The 20522-nt window shown below is 55.8% G+C and overlaps 7 protein-coding genes across 7 annotated transcripts; 1 reads left to right on the top strand and 6 right to left on the bottom strand.

The window, feature by feature from the left end:
- Window positions 1-60: 60 nt before the first annotated feature.
- On the bottom strand, window positions 61-3355 carry VDAG_02911 (surfactin synthetase subunit 3; the record flags this gene model as incomplete). Its single annotated transcript, XM_009653564.1, has 3 exons — window positions 61-2029; window positions 2087-2573; window positions 2629-3355. 3 exons carry the CDS (start codon window positions 3353-3355, stop codon window positions 61-63), a joined length of 3183 nt encoding a protein of 1060 aa, XP_009651859.1.
- A 1225-nt stretch (window positions 3356-4580) lies between these two features.
- VDAG_02910 (enoyl-CoA hydratase/isomerase) lies at window positions 4581-6179 on the top strand (the record flags this gene model as incomplete). The annotated part of the gene is made up of 6 exons (XM_009653563.1): window positions 4581-4779; window positions 5067-5197; window positions 5412-5441; window positions 5538-5654; window positions 5791-5968; window positions 6046-6179. 6 exons carry the CDS (start codon window positions 4581-4583, stop codon window positions 6177-6179), a joined length of 789 nt encoding a protein of 262 aa, XP_009651858.1.
- Window positions 6180-8407: 2228 nt separating this feature from the next.
- Window positions 8408-9099, bottom strand: VDAG_02909 (uncharacterized protein; the record flags this gene model as incomplete). Its single annotated transcript, XM_009653562.1, has 3 exons — window positions 8408-8473; window positions 8528-8594; window positions 8651-9099. 3 exons carry the CDS (start codon window positions 9097-9099, stop codon window positions 8408-8410), a joined length of 582 nt encoding a protein of 193 aa, XP_009651857.1.
- A 1799-nt stretch (window positions 9100-10898) lies between these two features.
- VDAG_02908 (secretory phospholipase A2) lies at window positions 10899-11534 on the bottom strand (the record flags this gene model as incomplete). Its single annotated transcript, XM_009653561.1, has 1 exon — window positions 10899-11534. One exon carries the CDS (start codon window positions 11532-11534, stop codon window positions 10899-10901), a length of 636 nt encoding a protein of 211 aa, XP_009651856.1.
- Window positions 11535-13252: 1718 nt separating this feature from the next.
- VDAG_02907 (alpha-galactosidase) lies at window positions 13253-15160 on the bottom strand (the record flags this gene model as incomplete). The annotated part of the gene is made up of 5 exons (XM_009653560.1): window positions 13253-14138; window positions 14203-14343; window positions 14395-14562; window positions 14633-14687; window positions 14761-15160. The coding sequence occupies 5 exons, from the start codon at window positions 15158-15160 to the stop codon at window positions 13253-13255; spliced, it is 1650 nt and encodes a 549-aa protein (XP_009651855.1).
- Window positions 15161-16300: 1140 nt separating this feature from the next.
- VDAG_02906 (uncharacterized protein) lies at window positions 16301-17176 on the bottom strand (the record flags this gene model as incomplete). Its single annotated transcript, XM_009653559.1, has 1 exon — window positions 16301-17176. The coding sequence occupies one exon, from the start codon at window positions 17174-17176 to the stop codon at window positions 16301-16303; it is 876 nt and encodes a 291-aa protein (XP_009651854.1).
- Window positions 17177-18839: 1663 nt separating this feature from the next.
- VDAG_02905 (cellulose-growth-specific protein) lies at window positions 18840-19929 on the bottom strand (the record flags this gene model as incomplete). Its single annotated transcript, XM_009653558.1, has 6 exons — window positions 18840-18883; window positions 18943-19296; window positions 19352-19571; window positions 19628-19657; window positions 19712-19720; window positions 19798-19929. 6 exons carry the CDS (start codon window positions 19927-19929, stop codon window positions 18840-18842), a joined length of 789 nt encoding a protein of 262 aa, XP_009651853.1.
- Between the last annotated feature and the right edge of the window lie 593 nt (window positions 19930-20522).

Raw genomic sequence — 20522 nt, 5'->3', positions numbered from 1 at the left:
TAACTTTCTCACATTCATATTCCCCACACAACAAACACTACATAAGACCGCTACTAGCTACTAAGAGTCCCAGATGGGCCCGAACGCAGGCACTCCACGGCTCTCCATCTGGTACACAAACTTGCTCGTCGTTGGCCCGTTGGAGATGATGGCGACGCACTCGGCGCCGCTCTCCACGTAGAGCTGGTACGCAAGCTTGACGAGGTCCGGCCGTCCGCGCTCGTCCGTGTCCCAGATGAGCGCGTCGGGGTCGGCCGCGAGGATGGTATCCATGATGCCCTGGCCGTAGGTGCTGAGGGGGTTCTTGGTGCTCCAGAGGACACGGGCGGGGACGCGCCGCTCCATGAGCACGGGCAGGCAGGGGCCGATGCCGGAGCCGGTGCTGACGAGGACCATCTTCTTGAAAAGGGGCGCGACGGCGAGGACGCCCGAGGCCGGCGTGCCGCGGGTCCAGATGGACGTCGGCGGGTTCTCGATGATGCGCTTCGTCCAGTCGCCCGCCCTGGAGACGACGATGCTGAAGCCCTTGCCGCTGGGCTCCGGGATGGCGGCGAAGGCGTGCCACTCCACGAGCGGCTTGTCGGTGATGCGGACGCCCTTGGAGGTGCAGGGGGCCGGCGTGCTGAAGTCGAAATGCAGTCGGACGGCGTGCTTGGAGAGCGGCTCCGGGCGGACGGGGACGCGGCGCAGACGCATCCAGGGGAGCGCGATGCTGAGGGTGGCCAGCCCGACGAGGTACACCGACGGCGTGCGCGCGAGGGTGGCGCCGAGGGGCTGGGAAGGGGAGGCGATGGACTGGGCGGACAGCACGAGATGCGCCCATACGAGGCCGACGGAGGTCCATCCGGCAAAGCGATGGGTCCACTCGAACTGGTCATGCATCTTGGCGCGAATGGTCGGGTACGCCATGACGAGAATGGCGATGAGCAGGAAGAGGACGAGGTAGGTCAGCACGAGAGTCTGAATGTTCACGTTGTAGACGGGGGACTTGGAGATGAAGCTGCCGGTGGCGGCAAAGGCGTAGATGATCCACCAGACCGAGGCGGAGACGGCGCAGCCAGAGTGAACGCCGCCGCTGTGATAGACCCGGGCAAAGTGCCGCCGGACTCCCAGGGGGAAAGACGTTGGCACGCGAGAGCAAACCCGGAAGATGAAGTTGATGACGTAGTCCTGGCGCAGGAGAACGGCACCGAGGAGGTTGGCGCCGACTGCTGTTGCAATCTTGTCCAGAGGGAGCGCAAAGTTGTCGGTGCGGCTCTCAAACAGCATCCAGAGGATGACGGAGAAGTTGGCGATGAAGATGGCGCCGAACAGCTTGCGATACGCCGACAGACCACGGTGACGAAGCCATCGCCAGCCGTGGAAGCCCTTCTTCTGGGGGAGCTCGTAGTCTTTTGGCTCGGGCTCACCGTCGACAATCTCGACACCCTTTTCGAGGTTCAGTTGGCTTTCAGAGCCGACAAGAGTCGTGGGTGACCAGTGGCTTGAATCAGGCGATGGTAGGCTGCCAGCCGATGTAGCATGCGTCAGCGCCTGGGCAGGGATGCTCAGGGGAGCAGGGGCGAGACCATAGAGGCCAGCCGACGGAACATCGTAGGCCTTGGGAATGATGGCCACAGCCGAAGAAACTGGGGATAGTTCGGGAGAAGGCTCCGGTGTAGGAAGAGCATCTCCCATTGCGATGGACTTCAGGATGCGCTTGTCAACCTTGCCGTTGGGTGTCAAGGAAATGGCAGGCAGGAACTTCCAGATAGTTGGTACGGCGTAGAAGGGGAGACCACGGCCGACAGTCTCCTTGAGCTCTGCCTCCTCGATAGGTCGTGGCGCTGAGTAGAAGCCCCAGAGCTTCTCGCCAATCTTCAGAGCACAGCCCTTGATGACGGACGGACACTTTTCAATGGCTCTGGAGACTCCGTCAAGCTCAACCCGGAAGCCTGCGATCTTAACCTGGTCGTCCTTGCGGCCGAGAGGCTCGAGACTGCCATTTTCCAACCAGCGAGCGAGATCGCCAGTGTTGAACATCATACGACTAAGTGGAAATTAGCATTCATAACAGATATGTGACATGGTAAGGCATTCAACTCACCCGCTGTTGGTAAACTTGTCCAGCTTGTATCTCTCAGCAGTGAGTTCGGGAAGATTTAGATATCCCTTTGAAACACCAGGACCACTGGCCCACATGACACCAGGCTGTCCGATGGGCACGGGGTTCTCGTTCTCGTCCAGGATGTAGACATTTGTGTTGGGGTTTGGTCGGCCGATCGACAGAACAGCACCTGGCCTGTGACGATGAGCCGTGTTAAGGACGCTGATCTCAGTTGGTCCGCAAACGTTCCAGAACTTGACGTATGGCGCCCACTTCTCTGCCAGCGCGAGTGGGCATGGTTCGCCACCGACAGCGATGGTACGGATGTTGGGGAAGTCTTCACGATCCGACATGTGCTTGAGAACCACAGACGGAGTGGCGATGACTGTGTCGACGCGACGCAGACAGTCATGCCACAGATCGTCACCGCTGCCTCGAATATGGAGTGTGCCGCCGTTCATCATAGTCCCCAGAATCTCCCATGCACCTGAGGTTGTCAGCGGTCCTGATCACGGCAGTAGTGTAGTGGGATTGAGACATACACATATCGAAACCGACGTTGAGCTGTTGGGCGACTTGGGAGCCAACCTTGATGCCGAGCTTCGATGGTTCGGCAAGTAGACAGTTGGTTACGCCTCTATGTCGTACATCGACGCCTTTTGGCCGGCCAGTAGTGCCAGATGTGTAGATGACATAGACACCGTCGCTCGGCAGCACCTCGACGCTTGGGTTTGAGGTGCATCCAGTGCTCCAAAGAAGGCTCTTGGCGCCGAGAGCCAGGACCTTGACGTCTGCTGTCGTTTCCGCCGGAATGCATGCAGAAGCCTTGGCCTCAAACTTGGGGGTGCAGAGGACAATGCGCGCCCCAGAGTCGACAATGTCGTATGCTAGGGTGTCTTCGGGGATAATGGCACCATCAAGGGGCACATACTGACCGCCGGCCTTGAGCACGGCGAAGATGAAGACGACCATCTCAATGCACCGAGAGTACACGAGAACAACCCTCTCGCCCTTCTTCATGCCGTAGTTGTTGCGAAGCTCGTTAGCGAGCATATTCGCTCGTCGGTTGAGCTCCCTGTATGTGATCTCGGTACCATCGTAGTGGCGGACGGCTGTGACATCTGGGTTCTCGGCAACGATGGCCTCGAAGGCATGGTGTACAACACCATATGCGATGGATACCCTCTCACCCCGGCCAAAGGTGTTGAAGAGGACGCGATCTGCCAGGGGCAGATCCTCGAGGCTGTGGAACGAAGCATTGGAAGACATGATGGCTCCGAAAGCTACCGCCTGGGTGCTCAAGAAAACGAGGAAACAAGGCTAACGAGCAGAACAGAGATCGACTGTCGGCCCTACAACATTGGGGTCAGATATCCTGGGTCTGGACGGCTTATAAGCCTGTTCCGTGGCAGCCTCAAGCCACGGTTCCATGCCGGCATAAACCTGTCAACTACCTGACCAACCTGCTGCAAGCCCACATGTCGCAAACACACAAAGAGAAGCCTGTATCGGCCAGGTCTGGCCGACGACGGGGGAACTGATCATTGCGCGCCGGTTCCAGGGGCGGAGTCGGCAACACCGCTGGCTCCCATTGAAGCAGCCGTCCAGGCAGACGTGGAAGCAGGAAAGCACAGTACCTGGAAGCTCTGCCTTGGAACATGCCGTCGGCCGTCGAGCTATGAACGGCATGGATCAACGGTCGAGACGGTTCTCAACGGCGTCCAGAAGCCCCGTCTTGTTCTGGCGCGAAACACCTGCCTCTCCGCTTTAACGTTACCTGCCCAATGTGGGCACATAGTCTGCAGTGTAACTAGGGTTATCACCTCGCTGATCGAAACGTGGGTTACCAACCTGGGACAAAATGGGCGCGGAAGTGCGACGTCAAGACCCGCCAAAGGTGCAACGTTTTCAGTTCGAGCATTGCCGAAGACAGGTTTATTGCGCTCGTATTGGCGATCAACGTGATGGATCTCATCCATGTCAGGGCTCTACAGACAGGGGTTCCTGGCGATTCTTCAGCGGCGCATGTACAGTTAGGGCAGCCCGCCGATGCGGGGGGCTACATGACTCGAGCGCCGTTAAGGGCGATCAGGGTCTTAGCATGCACATGGTTGCTCACTGTTACCTCTGAAGAGTGGGGAGACTCGAGTGCTTGTACAGCACCATCATCTCAACTTGCATCGTCTGGTGGCGGATTTCCCCACGCCTCGAAACCTGACATGTACTGGCCTGTGTGCCTTGAGACGATGGTTTCAAAATGACTAAGAGCTTGTTAACTCTTTAGGCGTGTGCCCCGCCTCGTCTCGCCTTGCATTGCATTACATTGCATGTGCGTTGGTGCGGTGCTCTACCTATCTACATGTATCACTTTGCTGTCACCTTCCCACATATCAACAGCTCTTTTAAGCAGGGAACCTCCCCGGCCATCAAAAATACTGCCTGGTAACAAGTCAGTCATACCATTGTGTCCGGCACACTATCAAGTATCAACATCATGGACAGTCTCAAAAACATCAAGGTCACCTTCGACAGCCAAAAGGGCGTGGCGCTGGTGCGCTTCGACAGGCCTGCAAAGCGTAACGCCTTCTCCCAGGCCATGATTGAGGAAATGGTGTCGGTCCTTCACCATCTCGATGCTCTTGACACAGTCCGCGCGGTCGTCCTCACCGGAGGTCCTGATGGTCCTTTCTGTGGTGCGTCTCCTTTCTCTTCTTCCTGTTCCCTCTCTCGCCCCTTTCCCCCTCTACTCCTTCCCTCAGGAACGCAAAAAAAACAGCCATATTGCAGATGATCCGGAGTTGGCTCCGTTCCAAGTTCGTGGGCCAAGACTCTGAGACCCTGGGCATGTGGGTGACACGTTGGCGTCGCCATCTGCACGCGACAACTGTGCCGTGGCAGCACAGCTCCCCATCTCCACATCCACACATCATGAGGAACCCCACACACGTTTTCCAGGGGCTAACATGCAACCATACGGCAGCTGGCATGGATCTCAACGAGCTCGTGCAGATTACTACCTCATCGGCCCACAAGAGAGCTTTCCTCAAGGATCTCACTGACGCCTTTGCTGGGTTCTCAAAGCCCATCATTGCTGCCGTCATTGGATTCGCTGTAGGTCCAAACCCTTGCGTATCCGGCCGGCAGAGACCTTCCCTTTCTTTCGAGTGCAGACCGAGTTGTGTCACAGCACTGCAACGCGACCCAGCAAACGCGGCCTGCGACGTTGCGTTTCGACACAGCCTGGCTCGGTCCACGCCTGTTCGGATATGTGGCCCGATCATGGTTTTATCCGTCTCTTCCTTGTGCTGATGATTATTCTCTGCAGCTTGGCGGAGGTTGCGAGATCGCTCTCGCGGTATGTACCTGTACCCATGTCTCATCTTTGTTCTCTCCCTTGCACACTGAGCAAGCGCAAACCGAGCGCTGATCCCTCTCCGCGCCCGCCCTGCAGTGCGACATTATTTACGCTGCCGAAGACGCCACCTTTGGTCTTCCCGAAATTAAAATCGGTACAATCCCCGGAGCCGGCGGAACACAACGGCTGGCCCGTGCTCTGGGCAAACACAAGGTATGCTAACCCTACCTTACCCTGAGCCGAATCCGAGACGTGGTACTCCGTCCAGGCTTGTCGGAAATACGATACAAAGCCGTTGCTTCATGACCAATTGGCTGACTCACTCTCTCTCTCTCGCCATCGACGCCAGGCCATGGAGTTTGTCCTCACCGGCGACTCTGCCTCCGGGGCTGAGTTTGAGCGACTCGGTGTTGTCAACAAGGCTTTCCCCCGAGATCAGGTCATCTCAGCTGCGACCAACCTCGCAGAGCGCATCGCCTTGATGTCTGGGCCTGTCATTCAGGTCGCCAAGCAGGCCGTTCTGACTGGTAAGTGGCCCATTCGATCTAGCAAGCATGCATCTTGCCAGCTTGGTGATGATGACTGATTCGTGGTGGCTTTTTAGTGGAGAATAGTCATCTGGACGCGGGCATGGCGACGGAGAAGATGCTTTACTACTCCACGTTTGGTCTGTCGGACTTCAAAGAAGGCCAGACGGCCTTCTTGCAGAAGAGAAAGCCTAACTTTACGCATGAATAGTGAGGACGAGGATGACGAGTAGTGAACTGACTTGAGGTTAGCTGTAGTGGGGGCATAAGCCCGATGAATAGAATACTCCTCTGCACGTTCCCGTTCTTGGCGATTTTTCTTCAGCTACCAACCTTTCATGACAGGGTCAGCCCTGGGTGCTTCTTTCTGTGGCTTCCTGCGGGGGAGCCACGCTCAACTCAAAATCATGCATCAAAACACCGGCAGAGGCTTTGTTACGATCATTCGGACCGGCCGATTTTCTCATAATACTGCCGAGTTCGGCACCTCGGTAATCCGCAGAACGCGAACTTGTCGTTCTGCCTGAGCAGTGTACCGAGCATTCGACCGAGAAGCCTGCGATTCATTCTGCAAGTCTTCTCTCGGAATGCGGGGTGCTGGCAAAGGCGCTGGAGAGGGCGTTTCTTCTGATCGAGACCGACAAACCTGTGGATCTCTCTGCGAGTCGACGCAAGTCGAGGCCTCCCTGGCCCTGGCTGCCGTTCATGCGACCGAGGGCCTAGGCCCTCACTCATACGCATCTATGGCCTCTGTCAGCATCACTTCGGCGTCGCAAAAGTGTTGGTCATCATGGTGTTTAGGGTGTGTGGTAGAATGACGCGTGTGAGTGCTGCGATCATGTGCCTTTGGGTGTTACTTCTCAGTCTGCATTGAAAGCAACGCTTCAGGCAGGTCCCTCTGTTTCAAAAGAGGGAATGCGCCTTCGACTCTTACAGGTCAAGATTATCTTGCATGGCGATAACTGGGGCACTTCAACTCAGAGTGGACAGATGTGATAGACACCTTCCCTCGTTGTCAAATGGCCCACATAAGTCATGAGACTTTCCCTATCTGCACACCTACGCTGGGAGCATTCGCATTGCGTCTCTCAGATGTCGTTAGCACAAGGGCTACATGGTGCAACCAATGGCTAGCGGCTGGCCACAGCTCAAGGTACTCGGCTGAACATTCATTGGCAGTCTCTTGCACCCATGATGGGTCATGCGATGAACGAAACCACGAGAAAAAGAGGAAGCATACCGTTGAGCGGTTTTACAAAGACAAGTCAGATGCTTTGACCACGCCCTGGCTACAACAGAATCGCCAAAAAGCAAGCGAAAGTCTGCTGAAGCGCCCAAGGGTGAGGTTACACTTTGTACAACATAAACAGGTGAATTGATTTGAGAATCTCGAGCTTGTGGCGGACGGTGTGTCTCTCATAGCTGAAGGTGCAGCTGTCATGTCTTGTTACCTTGATAAACCGTTCGAGAACTGCAAGACCGCTCCTACTAGTCGTCGTGGTGTGATTGAGTGTAAGCACACAGTCTATGTCAACAGCCACACGGATAGAAGGAGTCTGTCGCTTCTTGCACTATCAATGGCCAGCGCACCTGGCGACGATATACTGAGGTTAAGATTGCCGTCATGATCTAACATGACCTTGAACGTATGTTGCACATCTTATTGTTCTGGATCGGTAAACTATCACATGGCAATGCCATCTACCTTTCAAAGAGAGAAATCTTAGCCATCAGTGTCATGGCCGAATCCAGGTACCTCGCATGTTAACTGAAAGAACTGGGCATTTGACTCGGGTTGAGTCGTTGTGTGATCTCAGGCCAAATACTGCTAGAGGCTAACTTAAAAAAAATCCTACGCGTCTGCTGCATTGTCGTGAGCTTGAGAATACTTTGATATCTTATGTTGAATAATCTTTTAGGTAAAAGTGCTACGCGTATGGAATTTGCATGTCGCATCTTCATGAATAGATCACTTGGCAATTATCAAAGATCAAGTTCGGTACAAGACACTATGCAACGATTTCATCACTAACTTGTCAGATTCTGAAGTGTTGTTGATCTTTCATTCTTGATGGAAGACTGAATGCAATCATGGTACAAGACTGCGGGCTTCGCTCGAGCACTTCTAGCGATGAGGCTTCTGGGTCATTGGCAAAGCATGTCTCGTAGCAGAAAGGTTGTTTTCTTCCATATCCCGAAAGACATTCTGTTCGAGGTGAATTTAATTTAGTCTATTGAGTCTAGAAACGAATATTGAGCTCTGCTGGCATTTCCAAATCGTGTGCTGCTTCGTGTCCCGGCTAGTACACTAGTGATCCAGACTCATTTCAACAGTGCTCGGAAAAACTCAGCCAATAGGACCTTCTTCGATGCACGTCTTTTAAGTTCCTTCGGAAACCACGCTTCCCTCGTCGTTCATTTCGATACTTTGAATTGGCCTTAGTTGCAAGTGAGGTCGCCAGTAGCCTCGTCAAAGGAACACCTGTCTGTGTAGGTGTATGAAAGCTAAGAGCTAATCAGCATCCACCCATGGTCGATTATACGGATGGGTCTACTTACGTTGATGAAACCGCCATCGCCGTGAGTGTAGAACTGGTTGGGTGCCGCAAGGTACATGCAGTCATAGCTAGGAGTCATGTCAGTTTGTGTATTCTAATGAGACTAAAAAAAGACACAACTCACTCAGTGTGGAGGATGCCGGAGCTGAACTCAACGCTGTTCAAGCCGTCGATGTTCTCGGGGTTGGCAACCGAGTAGCCCTTATTGTAGCACGCGGCAGCAACGAAACGAGACGGGTCGGGGTTTTTGTTCATCATAGCATCAGTTGTCTGCTGCGTGAAGGCCTCGCGTCCCTTGTCGAAGCTGATTACATCGCCGATAAAAGCAGCCGCTGCCGTGACAGCCTCTGTAACCACGGCAGTGATGGCAGCGGTGCCTACCGTTGTGAGGATAAGGACGGTGACAGGCTCGCGCTTGGTAATGCTTCGCTCAATGACAGCACGAGAGCCATCGGCTTGGCGGTCACTAAGGGTGGCGGTGGTAAGGTTGGGCGCCTGGTCCGGAGACGGCACAGCAGCGCCATTGACAACCGAGGAGCCAAGGAGAGCGATGATGTAGGCAGCGGAACGCATCTCGCTGTTGGACTATGTTGGCTGTTTGAGTGTTGAATGATTGAAGTAGGTCGTGAGCGAAATTCAAGAGCTTTGGCACAAGAGTGTAGTGTAGAAAGGAAGGACTGCTGTGAAAGAATGATGTGAGGTTGAGAGTACGTGTCAAGGAGACAAGAATGAGCGGCATCGTCTGTTGTTTAAATGCTTCGCAACTGCGAGGTCAGGCTTTGAGAGCGCTTCAAGCGATTCATGTTCTCTAGCCATGACAGGCCACAGCAATGACTTGGCGTGCATTCGTCGCGGGAGGATCCATTGTTGAATCCCTGTATGGAGGTTCATCGACTGTCAACCTACGGAATGGCCGTCGCCGATCAGGGCACCCGCCCGTAGGTGCCAAGAGCTGTGCGGCCCGAAGGTTTCTGTTTTCCTACTCTTGGAAGGACATTTGAAGTCAGCGGGCTGATCAAGTAGAGCTATAGCATGATGCATAAGATCTACAAGTTCCCCATAGCACATCCGGCCGTCTTGGCGACCACCACAGAACATGGGATCTCTGGAGATACAGGGTTCACACACAGATGCTGAACGGGCATAAAGATTGTGTTGGGGTAGTTGCATCCGTGCATTCTATCGAATATGGACACATTACAGCTTCGACAGGCCGCGAATGGGGCGGGCCGCTAACATGAGTGAGCTGTCTAGTTTCAGCCTCCATATAGTCATGCCAGAAACAGCAGCAGCAAGACGCACACTTCGATCGAGAGCTTTCCATATATTCACGAGCTTTCCTCATTTTTGCTCTGTATATCAGCTTTAGAGCTGAACTGCGACATCGAAACCGGTTCACGCCCTCAAGTGATGCGATCGCCGCAGTTCGTCTTGCATGCCCTCTTCGCCCCACATTGTGTGACGATCAGACGGAAAAGGAGAGCTGACTGACTCTTTCAGATGGCATAGCCAACATCAGCTGACGCCATCTAGGATCGGGTAAGCCCGAGCGACTTCCTACTTGAAACATGAGAATGCAGGGTCTCCAAACTCAAGACCGTCACGCTAACTGACTTCAGGCAAGCACTCAGCATTATAGGTAATGAGACCTTCATGCGCTCGGCAGAACGAATCGAATAATCTGTAAAATATGCCGATGAAAGCGCGACTATACCTCTTCGAGTGGAAGAATCGTCGAGCTAGCGTCTGAGTAGGATGTTGCCCAAAATACATGGCTTCTTCGGGCGCCCCGGACCTAAGTGGCTAGCGATCTATCTCTATCTAAAAGGCAGGGGTAACGCAAAGACCGCGTCGTGTTCTTCAGAGAAGAGCCGTAAAAGCCAAGACAACCTAACAAGGTTGTCTTTAGTCGTCGACAGCGTCGTCTGTTTTCTTGGCGCACTACCAACCATCCCGACGAGTTCACCATTCGTCAATATTGTTCACTGACTGCAGCGCACTACACCTGCACCAGGCATATAAGGATCATTGATAACCCTGCAAGTTCTTGAGGTGAGCGGCATGGGATGCTAGACAGAGATCGCGATAATAAGCCAGGACTTGTGATCATGAAGGAGATAGCTGAAGTACTCCGAATTACAGTTCTTCACATATCGTCGGATGTCACGGGGTCAGGTGTTCGGCCGAAACAGTTGCAATTGACTAAGATACCAAGAGAATGAAGGAGACAAAGCAAAAACAGCAGCAAACTCTCTCACCCCAGAGAAAGAGAAGAGAAGAAAAGAATGAAAGAAAAGTCAGTCACGAGGGCACAACCCCATTTTTGCCGCTCTGTCGAAACCATTGTGAGCGTAAGACTGTCAGCCAGCGCCTCACTCCTCCTCATCATCAGTGAGCTCAGGGATGACCTGGCCCTCGATATCGGGATCGACATCGTTGGCGTCAAAGTACTCAAACTCTTCCTCAGCCTCCTCGGTCTCGGCGCGCTTGACGATGCTCTCGTCCTCAACGGCCTCGAGGTCGCGGCGGCCAAACTTGCGGACGGCGACGTAGTAGATGTCGGCGTAGCGGCGGCACCTGACGCCCTGGAAGGCCAAGAGGCCCTTGAAGCCGGAGCAGTACTTGTACAGGTCCTTCTTGAACTGGTCGTCGATGCGCTTCTTCATGGCCTTGGTGTAGCGCCTCTGCGCCTTGGTGTTGCGGTAGCCAAAGTCGTGGCGTTGGCAGGCGGGCTTGAAGTTGAACATGGCTGGGCGGTCGGGGGCGCTGGTGCAGCCGTCGGAGTCCCACCGGCAGCGCTTGGGGTCCTTGGCCTTGCGGGCCTTGAGGAAGACGGGAATGGTGGTCTTGAAGATGAGTCTGTCGACAGCGGCGACAGAGCAGACGACAGCGCGGCTCTCAAGAGTCGAGAGGGTGATGGAGGCATCGGTCTCCATGGGCGAGGAGGTGGGCATGGCGGAGGAAAAGGCCGCGAGAAGGGCGACGGAGGCAGCAAAGACGTTCTTCATTTTGAAGGTGTTGAGAAAACGGAGAAGAAAGTTGAAAGTTGTATGGTGTTGGGTAAGATCTAGAGTGGCTTGGGATGTCTGAGTGGATGAGGGCTGATGAGATGATGTTCAAAGATGTGGATGAACATCTCTTCTTATAGACGCTTGCTTGCGAGCATTCGTCTTTCACAACCATGTAATCCTTCATCTTGACATCTCTGAGATCTGTGACTCTGCCTTGTCGTCAGCTTAGCATGGCAAGAGCGTTGAGATCAAAATGTCTCAGGCCTAATCTCGGGGTGGGCGAGTCAGCCTGGCATGGGCTGCTGCAGGCATGGAACAAATCACAGTTGACGGCTTTCAATATTGCCCTTGTCGAAACGTGGAATAGCTCAGAGCTGAAAGTTGAACGTCGTCAGATCAGTTCTAGTCTGCCCGTTCTCACGATGCACGTGCCCTGTGTTTGCGGTCAAGTTCGAAAGCGCTTGCATCGATGGTAAGGTAGACTTTGACTGACCAGGTGAATATCGTGAACCAGGCCTCTAAGGAAGGTCTAGACCAGACATATGGAGTATTCGTGCCCAGAACGGAATCTCCTCCGGTAAGGCGGTCACAAAAGCTTATTCCGATGTCCGTCTTACAATGATGTGGCTGCTTGGGGGCTGTTCAGCCCAAGCGTTCCCATGCTGCATTCCCGATCCTTGGACCCCAATTTCGACACGTATGTGAGCTTTAGACCAAATATTGACACGAACACAGTCGTTGTCTTCGTTCCTGAGAATTGAATACGCCATTCTATGTTGCCGCAGAAGTTCCCTGTCGCAACTCTCGCTTCTCTCCCTCTGACGTGGTACCTTTGCATGTGCGCCTCTTGGGAGGACTGTGGTTCCAGAAATGCTGTAAAGCCATCGAGGCGTCGCCGTGGCCAATGCACCAGGCACCATGCAAGGTCCCGCAGCCAGGCGACCGACTCCAACTGCGGGGTGTCCATCATGAGCCTGTTCCTGTCACGCACTCACATGGCGGGTAGATCTGGCTGAATCCGCCTCGTCCAGAGCCCGTCACTGAAGTTCGACAAGCCGCCAGATCGCGAGGCGAGGGCTTATGGTATTGGCCAGTAATGCGCCTCGCCCTACTGCACGGTTGTCCGCCTTACCCGCTTTGGGGGCTGAGATCGAGAAGCGTGCTGGGGAGAGGGAGTCGGGGTAAAGCGTAAGCCGGGCGTCTTCAGGTGTGAAGCAGGGGTAGACATCGCTTCTGCACAGCCGCCTCTTTGCGTCGTCCATTGGTCGAAGAGTCGAGAGAGAATTTGCTGCGTAGCATCTGTCTGCGAAGGGCGCATATTGGCTTGGTTCTATATTGCACGTGAAGAGCAAATTCAGGTGAGGCAGATAGTGTGATACACTGCCAGGGCCTTTCTGGCCTCAATATGAGCAAAGCCTGTAGCTTTTGCTGATGGGACTTCGGAAAAGGAACATATGGGTGTGATCAGCTATCGGGAAGCGGAAAAGGAGACAGTACAGAGCGGGTGCATCTGTCTGGGAGATGGGATCAAGGCTGGGTGTTGGGAGTTGGACGAGGGCTGATGTAGCGAATGACTGCTGGTTGTGAGTCTGGTCGGTACTCGGAACCAAACTTTGATTCAGACACAGGAGCAAATGTCCATCGCAACAGACATTGTATTTACGCAACAAAGGTGGATTTAATCAAGGACACATCTAGCCACATGTGCTTCAAGATCACGCATAAGTCGCGAAGCCTACCAGGTCAGGGGCAAACCGCCCCTGAGTCGGAGCCGTGAAGACGACCTCGTTCTCGTCTCCGGCCACGAACCCATCCAGCTCTATCAGCAGACGTCCCGTTTCGAACCAATCACCACCGGCAAGGGGGAACGCCCACCGCTTGCCATCTGCCTGGTTGACGCTGACGGTCAAGTTCCTTGAGTTGGACTCCCAGTCCCCAATAGTGTGGTGGTAGTCGTAATTGATAAAGTCAACCCCGATGCGCAGCGCACCGTCGCTCGGCGCGCTGACACCACGGAACGTAACGCTCGCGTCGCCACCAATGTTGCCCGCCTTCTTCTGCACCGGCGCGCACTCGTCGGGTTGGCAGTCGACGAGCCTCGCGCCGCCAGCGAGGGTGGCGTTAACGATGGAGTAGTAGTCCGCCTCCTTCGGAGCGGCGGTCTCCTCAATGTCGCTGAGGACAAGGAGACGGAGTTCGTGCGGCGCAAGCTTCACTTCTTGCGTGCCGGCGATGGCCCCGTCGGCGTGCGCCCAGATGTCGCGTGTCTTGGCTGAGGCGACGCCGATGAGGCTCAGGTCGACATTGACGGTCTGCGTCTCGTTCTTCCAGTTCGCAATACCTAAGGCCTTGCGTCCGCCTGAAAGCTCGCCTGCCCAAATGTCCCACTCTTCCTCCGTGTAGCGGATAACGAGCTCCGCCGCCTTGGCGAGAGGGTCCTGGTTTATAGCGATGGCCTCCTCGTTGGACATGATCTTGAGGGACTCGGCAGGGATCTCGGCGCGGTCCATCACGCCACCGATGAAGAGGGGCGACTTCATCAGGGACCAGAAGCCAAAGTGGAAGCGCTCTTCCTCATACGACAACGCACCGAGGCCGATGCTGCTTCTCGTTAGCATAGTTCAACTTTGGATGCAAATAAAAAAATGCCCGTTGCTTCACTCACATGAGCATGTCCATGTCAGCAAACGCACCGGGTCCCGTGTGCTTGGCATGCGGCACGACCTGGTTGGTGATGCGCCAGATAGCCCTCCAGGCGTTGAAGATGTCATTGCTCATCCGCCACGTGTTTCCAAGTGGTGCGGCCCTGGGAATCTGTGAGCACAAGAATCTACACCCGCGGTCGAGGGCTTCTCACCAGTCGGGCACATTTTCGCCGATTCCCCACTGGCAAAGGAAGTATTTGATATCGCGGCCGGCCTTGTGGAGCGCATCGGCCATCTTGACGAAGCGGTCCGGACTCTGCGCCTCGGCCGACTGCCAGTCGACCATCTCGGTGCGCGAGGTTGCGTAGCAGTTGTCATACCTGAGGTGACCACAATTAGCAATGCTTTACATTTTGTTTGATCTCGTTCTGCTGAGAAGCTTGTGCGTACTTGAGCGAGTCACCACCCCATTCGGCAAACGACTGCGCGTCAATATCCTCGTAGCCTGCAAAGAGTCAGTCCTCTTCTCGCTCACCCATCCAGTTGCGAACACATAAGGGGGAGTGCTCAAGCCTCACCCAGAGACGCAGGAATATCAGATGATCCGCACTGCAGGTACCCCGCCCCGGAGTAGAGACCAAACTGCAGCCCAAGGCCGTGAATAAAGTCGCCGAGCTCGACCGGCCCGGACGGGAACAGCGTCTCGTTCCACTGCAGCCTGCCCTGGGCGTCGCGGTCGCGGGACGGCCACCCGCAGTCGACGGTGACAATGTCGTAGCCGAGGCCCGCGAAGCCGAGGTCCACGAGACCCTGCGCGTTCTGGCGGATGATGGCCTCGTTGGGGAAGCAGTTGTAGCGGTTGTAGCTGTTCCAGCCCATGGGCGGCGTGGGTGACTTAACGGTCTGGGCCTCGCCGAGGCCGAGGGTGAGGGCCCATGCCGCCGCCGCGAGGCCCCTGGACGCTGTGTTGGAAGGCATTTGCGTGTGTGATGCTGCTGCTGCTGCTGCTCTCGGTCTGAAAGGCGAGCCTGTAATCCATGGTCGTGGTCGTGACTACTGCGATGTTCAACGTCGTCTTTATAGAACTGAGTGGCTTCCGGATCCGGGCCGAGAGTCGCGATCGAGCAGACCTGTCGGTGCAGATGTGCCACGGCAATGCCTCTGGGGTCGGCGGTCTCCCGAGCCCCAGGTGGAAGGAGATTGGTGCGCATGAGGACAGCGGCGATGATCACTGCCCGTTCTTCGCAAGCTGTCCGTGATCGTCTGGGGTTGTACCTTGCCAGGAAGTGGGATAATGCGGGGATCGCGATGCGACCTCATGACGCGGGGAAGTTTCCCCCTCGGTCTCTCTCTCGCGTCCCACACCTACAACAAGACGCGATCGTACCAATCTGGCGCTTTGCTGTGGGACTAGGTGCGCAATTCGTATTTTTATCTGCCGGCACTACGAGATGACGTACAAACAAGCGGCTGGCAGAGGGGCGAGAGTGCAACGGCGGATCTTGGCGCTACATTGAAGTCTGGAGGACGCGGCGCTGTTGCGTTGCGACCTGTATTCCAAGATGCGGCCCAATGGCGACAGTTGGTTTTCAGTCAAATTCTTTCTTACAGCGAAAAACGCTCGATTAGTTAGTCGAATAAGCATTTGGGAGATCTTGTACGATGGTCCCATACTTTTTAGCTTTCAACCAAGCATTCCGATCTGACATCTCGCAGTCCTGGAATGTTCACGATACGCGGTTCCAGGCGACATGGTGCTTACTCGCAGGGGAGGAATGTGCGGCCCCGATCTGGCCTTCGCTCCAGTGAGACATGTTTGTCTTGATGTCCAAAGGGTCTGTGCAAAGGGTCTCTGTCCAAAGGGTCTCTGTCCAAAGGGTCGGCATCAACACAGCGTTTCGAACATGCACGTCGTTGCTCACAGGCACGGTTTGCTCACAGGCACGGGTTGCTCACAGGCACGGCGAAGTGGAGGGTACAGTATGTATTACCAGCTCGAAAGCCTGTCTAATTTGGCCTTTATGCTTGAGGCCATGCTGCTGTCCCAGACATGCCATATCTATCATGAGGCTCAAGTAAATGACGAGAAACGAAAAGAACGCTGTGACGTCAAGCTGCCTAGAGAAGGGCGGCGAGGAGGACACCGGCGGCAACACCGGCCATACCGGAGCCAATACGGCCGGCGGCAGCGGTAGGGACGCTGATAGGAGCGGTGCCGGTAAGGGTGGGAGGGAAGAAGGAGCCGGTGCCGACGACCGTGGTCTTGGAAGACGGCTTGGGAGGCTGCTGGCCGCCGGGCTGGCCACCGGGATGGCCAGCGTTCTGCTGCGTGACCATGGTCTTAGGGGGTTCTCCTTCGCCGACGGGGCACACGGTGGTCGAGAGGGGAATGGTCTCGGTGGTGACGTGGGTACCGCCGGGGCAGGTGTGGACGTTGGGAGGGCACGAGGTGATGGTGCGAACGTTGGTCGTGTACACGGTCGAGGTCGTCCACGCAGTGGGGTGAGGGGTAGGGGTGGGCTTGACATCGTCATCAGTGACGGGGCACACGGTGGTCGAGATGGCGACCGTCTCGGTGATGACATGGTGACCGCCGACGGGGCAGTTGGTGACCTCGGGAGGGCACGAGGTGACGGTGCGAACGTTGGTCTGGTAGACAGTCGAGGTCGTCCACTGAGTGGGGGTAGGGGTAGGGGTGGGGGTAGGCTTGGTCTTGTCGGCCTCGGACACGGGGCAGACGGTCGTTGAGATGGCGATGGTCTCAGTTACAACGTAGTGGCCACCGGCAGGGCAGTTGGTGACCTCGGGCTTGCACGAGGTAATGGTGCGGACGTTGGTGGCGTAGATGGTCTGGGTCGTCATCTCGATAGAGCTCGAGACGGGTCCCAGGGAGCCGATCATGGTGGTGTTGGAGTGCTGGTCACCGTACCTGTGAGCAGAGGCGGCAGCGACCTGGAGGGCGATAGCGCCGAGTCCCATGTAGAAACCACGCATCTTGACTGGTGGGGAGGCTGGTTGTGTATGGTGGTTGGAACGAGCGTCGGTGACTAAAAGTCGAGATGAGAGACGGTAGTGGTCTGAAAGAGTGACTGGTGCTATGAAGAGGCAGAAGGAAATGCCCAAAAGTGTTCGGCAGCGCGCCCCTTTTGAATGCCGCAACCCGTCCTACTGTCATGGTGACCGTGATATTCCATGGTGAGCTTAAAGCATGAACTGTGGACGTGGACAGCGGGCCAAGGCCAGGGTGGATGGGGGGATACGAGAGAGGGCAGGCCTCTGTGCCGGGAGCCGAGATGCTGCGTCTGATGGTTGATGGCCAATGACTGATGTGCTCTGAGGTCGAAACAAGGATGTTGCCACTTCTTTGTTGCTTATTGTCGGGGGAAAAACGGATGGAAGAGATGACTTGTTGTCGGGCTCAAGGTTCTGATGGTTGTTTGTTGTGAGGTGTAAGAAGAAGTGCAGAGGGCGCAGGGGGGGTTTGACAGACAAGAGGGTCACCGGGCAGTCGGGGGGGAGGTGGGGGCGATGTTACCCAGGTGAAGAGAAATCCAGGGGAAGGTTCGACTGTGCTGGTCGTACCTGGCGAATCGGAGGGTACGTCGGGTCTGAAGCAGGGAGTGTCGGCCTTTGTCGAGGCGCTCTTGCTGCCTGCGCTTGCGCCTGCGCCTCGGAAGACGAAGCAGTGGAAAGCACCTTAGAGGGACCTACTATGTACAGTACAAGTAGCAGGACCATCTGGCGGCGGCTTCTTCCATATGCAGGGCCCGCCTGCCCCCTCTTGCCCCTCTTGCCCCTGCAGAATGCTGCCCCACGGGGCACTGCTGCCTCACAGGGCAGTCCACACCAGGCACCCGCTATTTTTTGACTTTGCCCGAAGTCACCTCGCCTGTCGACCTTTTCTTCGTCTCCCTTGCACACGAGTATCACTTGTACTCCCTTTTCATCCCTTTCTCATCTCGACCCCTCGAACCCTCATCATGATACCGTTTCATCAATTTTCTGGCTCAAAGTCACCCTTATCTCATTTCGTTTCTTCAAAGTTCAATCCCACCTCCTCCTCAGCCCATCCAAACGCCGCCTTTTGACCCTGCTTGAGCGTCCTCGCATCAGTTTTCGCTGCTATTTTTCGCTACCGATACCGACACAATAGTGCCAGGCCGCCCCGTATCACTACAACTCGCACCTCCACCGACTGACAGCTCGCGGGCCGACTGACAACCCTCCGGACTCGGTAAACGGCGTCTGGCGCATAATCTTTATGGGCCCCCTCTTGCTGTGAATGGCTGAACTCTGTCTTTCTAGCGGCGCAGTCGAGTCTGTGCCGACATGAGCCTCATTTGCCATGAGAACCTTCGGTGATGCCATGACGTCGATCACACGCATCCTAGAAAGGGGTCGTCGGCATCGCGGCATTGAAAAAAAATCCTCAGACTAGCGCAGAGGGTGGGTAGTTGAGCAGGTCGCTTGTTGACCTGCTCAGCACAACAAGCGACCTGCTCAGCACACATTTGGTCCTTCAAGCTCGTCGCAGGCTCCATGGTACGCGCGACGTTGATGCAAGAGCTCGGGTTTGACGCTGCCCCCCAGTTCTCGCAGCCTGCCTCCGCTACCCTTGCCGCGTCATCTGATTCCTTCACTGTCGCTGCCCAGGTGATCAACAAGTGAAGACGGCTGGGCCAGAAACCGTGTATTCGCCCGCTGCACAAATCATGTCAGACCACAGCTAGCCAGGGGGGATAATGGCAGCGTACACTCACGCAAATAGGCATTAAAAGTTACTCCTGGGTCATCAGACGCATAACCACCGGGGAAGCTGACAAGATCCGTCGGGACAGCGGTGCCCAAGCCAGTGATCTTGAGCTGGTGGCAGTTCGGGTAGAACTGGACGCCTGGGTACGCAAACGCCGCATGCAGCGCAATCCTCTCATGGCGAACAAGGTAGTATCCAGGCTGTAGGCAGGCTGGGATCGTGTACTCGTATTCATAACCCTCAGTCATGAGCGGCGTCGACCCCCACTTGTTTGACGTGCTGCTCTGGCGGCCCTCTTCCTGGATCTTGAAAAAGACGGCCCTAGCCTTCTTGTCAGACAAATTTTGCTTCGTCAGAGAAGCTCGACACCGTAAGAAGTCACTCTTCTGCCGTCTCCCCGCCCCGACAGCCTATACCAGGGCAACGCGCCAAGTAGGTGATCATGGGTCCCACGTGTGAGTCTGGCCATATCGTCCACCGCAGCTTGACCGTTGATCCGGCCTCTGCTGCGGCATGCAGCTTGGCCGGTGCCGATCCGACTACCCCGCCTGCCGACCAGCCTCCGCATTGCAGATCGGTCGAGTTGACATCCTCGATAGGACCATCGCCGGCAACCGGTCGTGACACGCAGTCGGGCTGCCACAAAAGAGTGGGCTCATATCAACACAATAGCACGGCAGTTCTCTACGTACCGCAGGGTTCATGTAGGGGTCTTGGTACAGCTTTTCCAGTACTTGTCAGCTCGAGTTCGGAGACGTACCTGGAACGTGACTCACCTGATAGAACTATTCGACGAGGAGTCAGCATTCAGGCTCAGAGGGCGTCACAGGTAATAGTACCTCGTAGGCCACGCCTCCGATACTGGCGGTATCAACATAGCCGTGGCCGCAGCCAAGGTCGCGAGTCCGGGGACTTCGAGTGCTTTTGTGAGCTTCAGCATCTCTGACTTCTTTCGAAGCTTGGCATATCCATAGAAATCTCGCCTCAAAGCCATGGTCTGCTATAATGGTCGAAAAAAAGTGGTCAGCGCCCTCGGCGTCTTTATACCACCCGAGCCGGTACCCAGCATCCCGTACTCTGCGAGCCGCGAACCCGTCGGCTCAGACAAGCAGCCGCGCCGCGCCGCGCCGCCAAGCCGCCTCGTCGCATCCAACGGCCCCACCTCCGCGTTTCGCTACCAAAAGGAGCCGTCCGGAGTCTCCGCTGCGCGGCAGGCCCCCCGGCTGTCGTCATGGAAAGCACGCGGCGCACCGAAAGGAGCCGTATGCAATACCCATCAGTGGGGTTCGCCATCCGATGACCCAGCCCCGATGTGGGATTGATCGGCGGCATGGTCGGCAGGGTGCCAATGGCGGCGCGGGTATGCTGCCGGCTCGCCGAGACGGGCAACCGAGATTACGAGACGTGAGGGTCCGATGCGGCAGCCGATGAGGGGCGCGGGGCTGCAACTACTGAAAAACTGAGGCTTCTACAGGAATTTCGGGTGCGTTTTTGTGAATCCTGGCTTGGAAGGGTACATTTCCCAGGAGAGTGTTCGAGCCGTGATTGGAAGGACAGAGCTTCAGGCAATCAAGTTGCCTGGCCGTC

This window comes from Verticillium dahliae, genomic scaffold, assembly GCF_000150675.1.
Source record: "Verticillium dahliae VdLs.17 supercont1.4 genomic scaffold, whole genome shotgun sequence".
NCBI classification, from domain to species: domain Eukaryota; kingdom Fungi; phylum Ascomycota; class Sordariomycetes; order Glomerellales; family Plectosphaerellaceae; genus Verticillium; species Verticillium dahliae.
The sequence above is the reverse complement of the archived record's forward strand: the minus strand, read 5'-3'. Positions and strand labels throughout refer to the sequence as shown.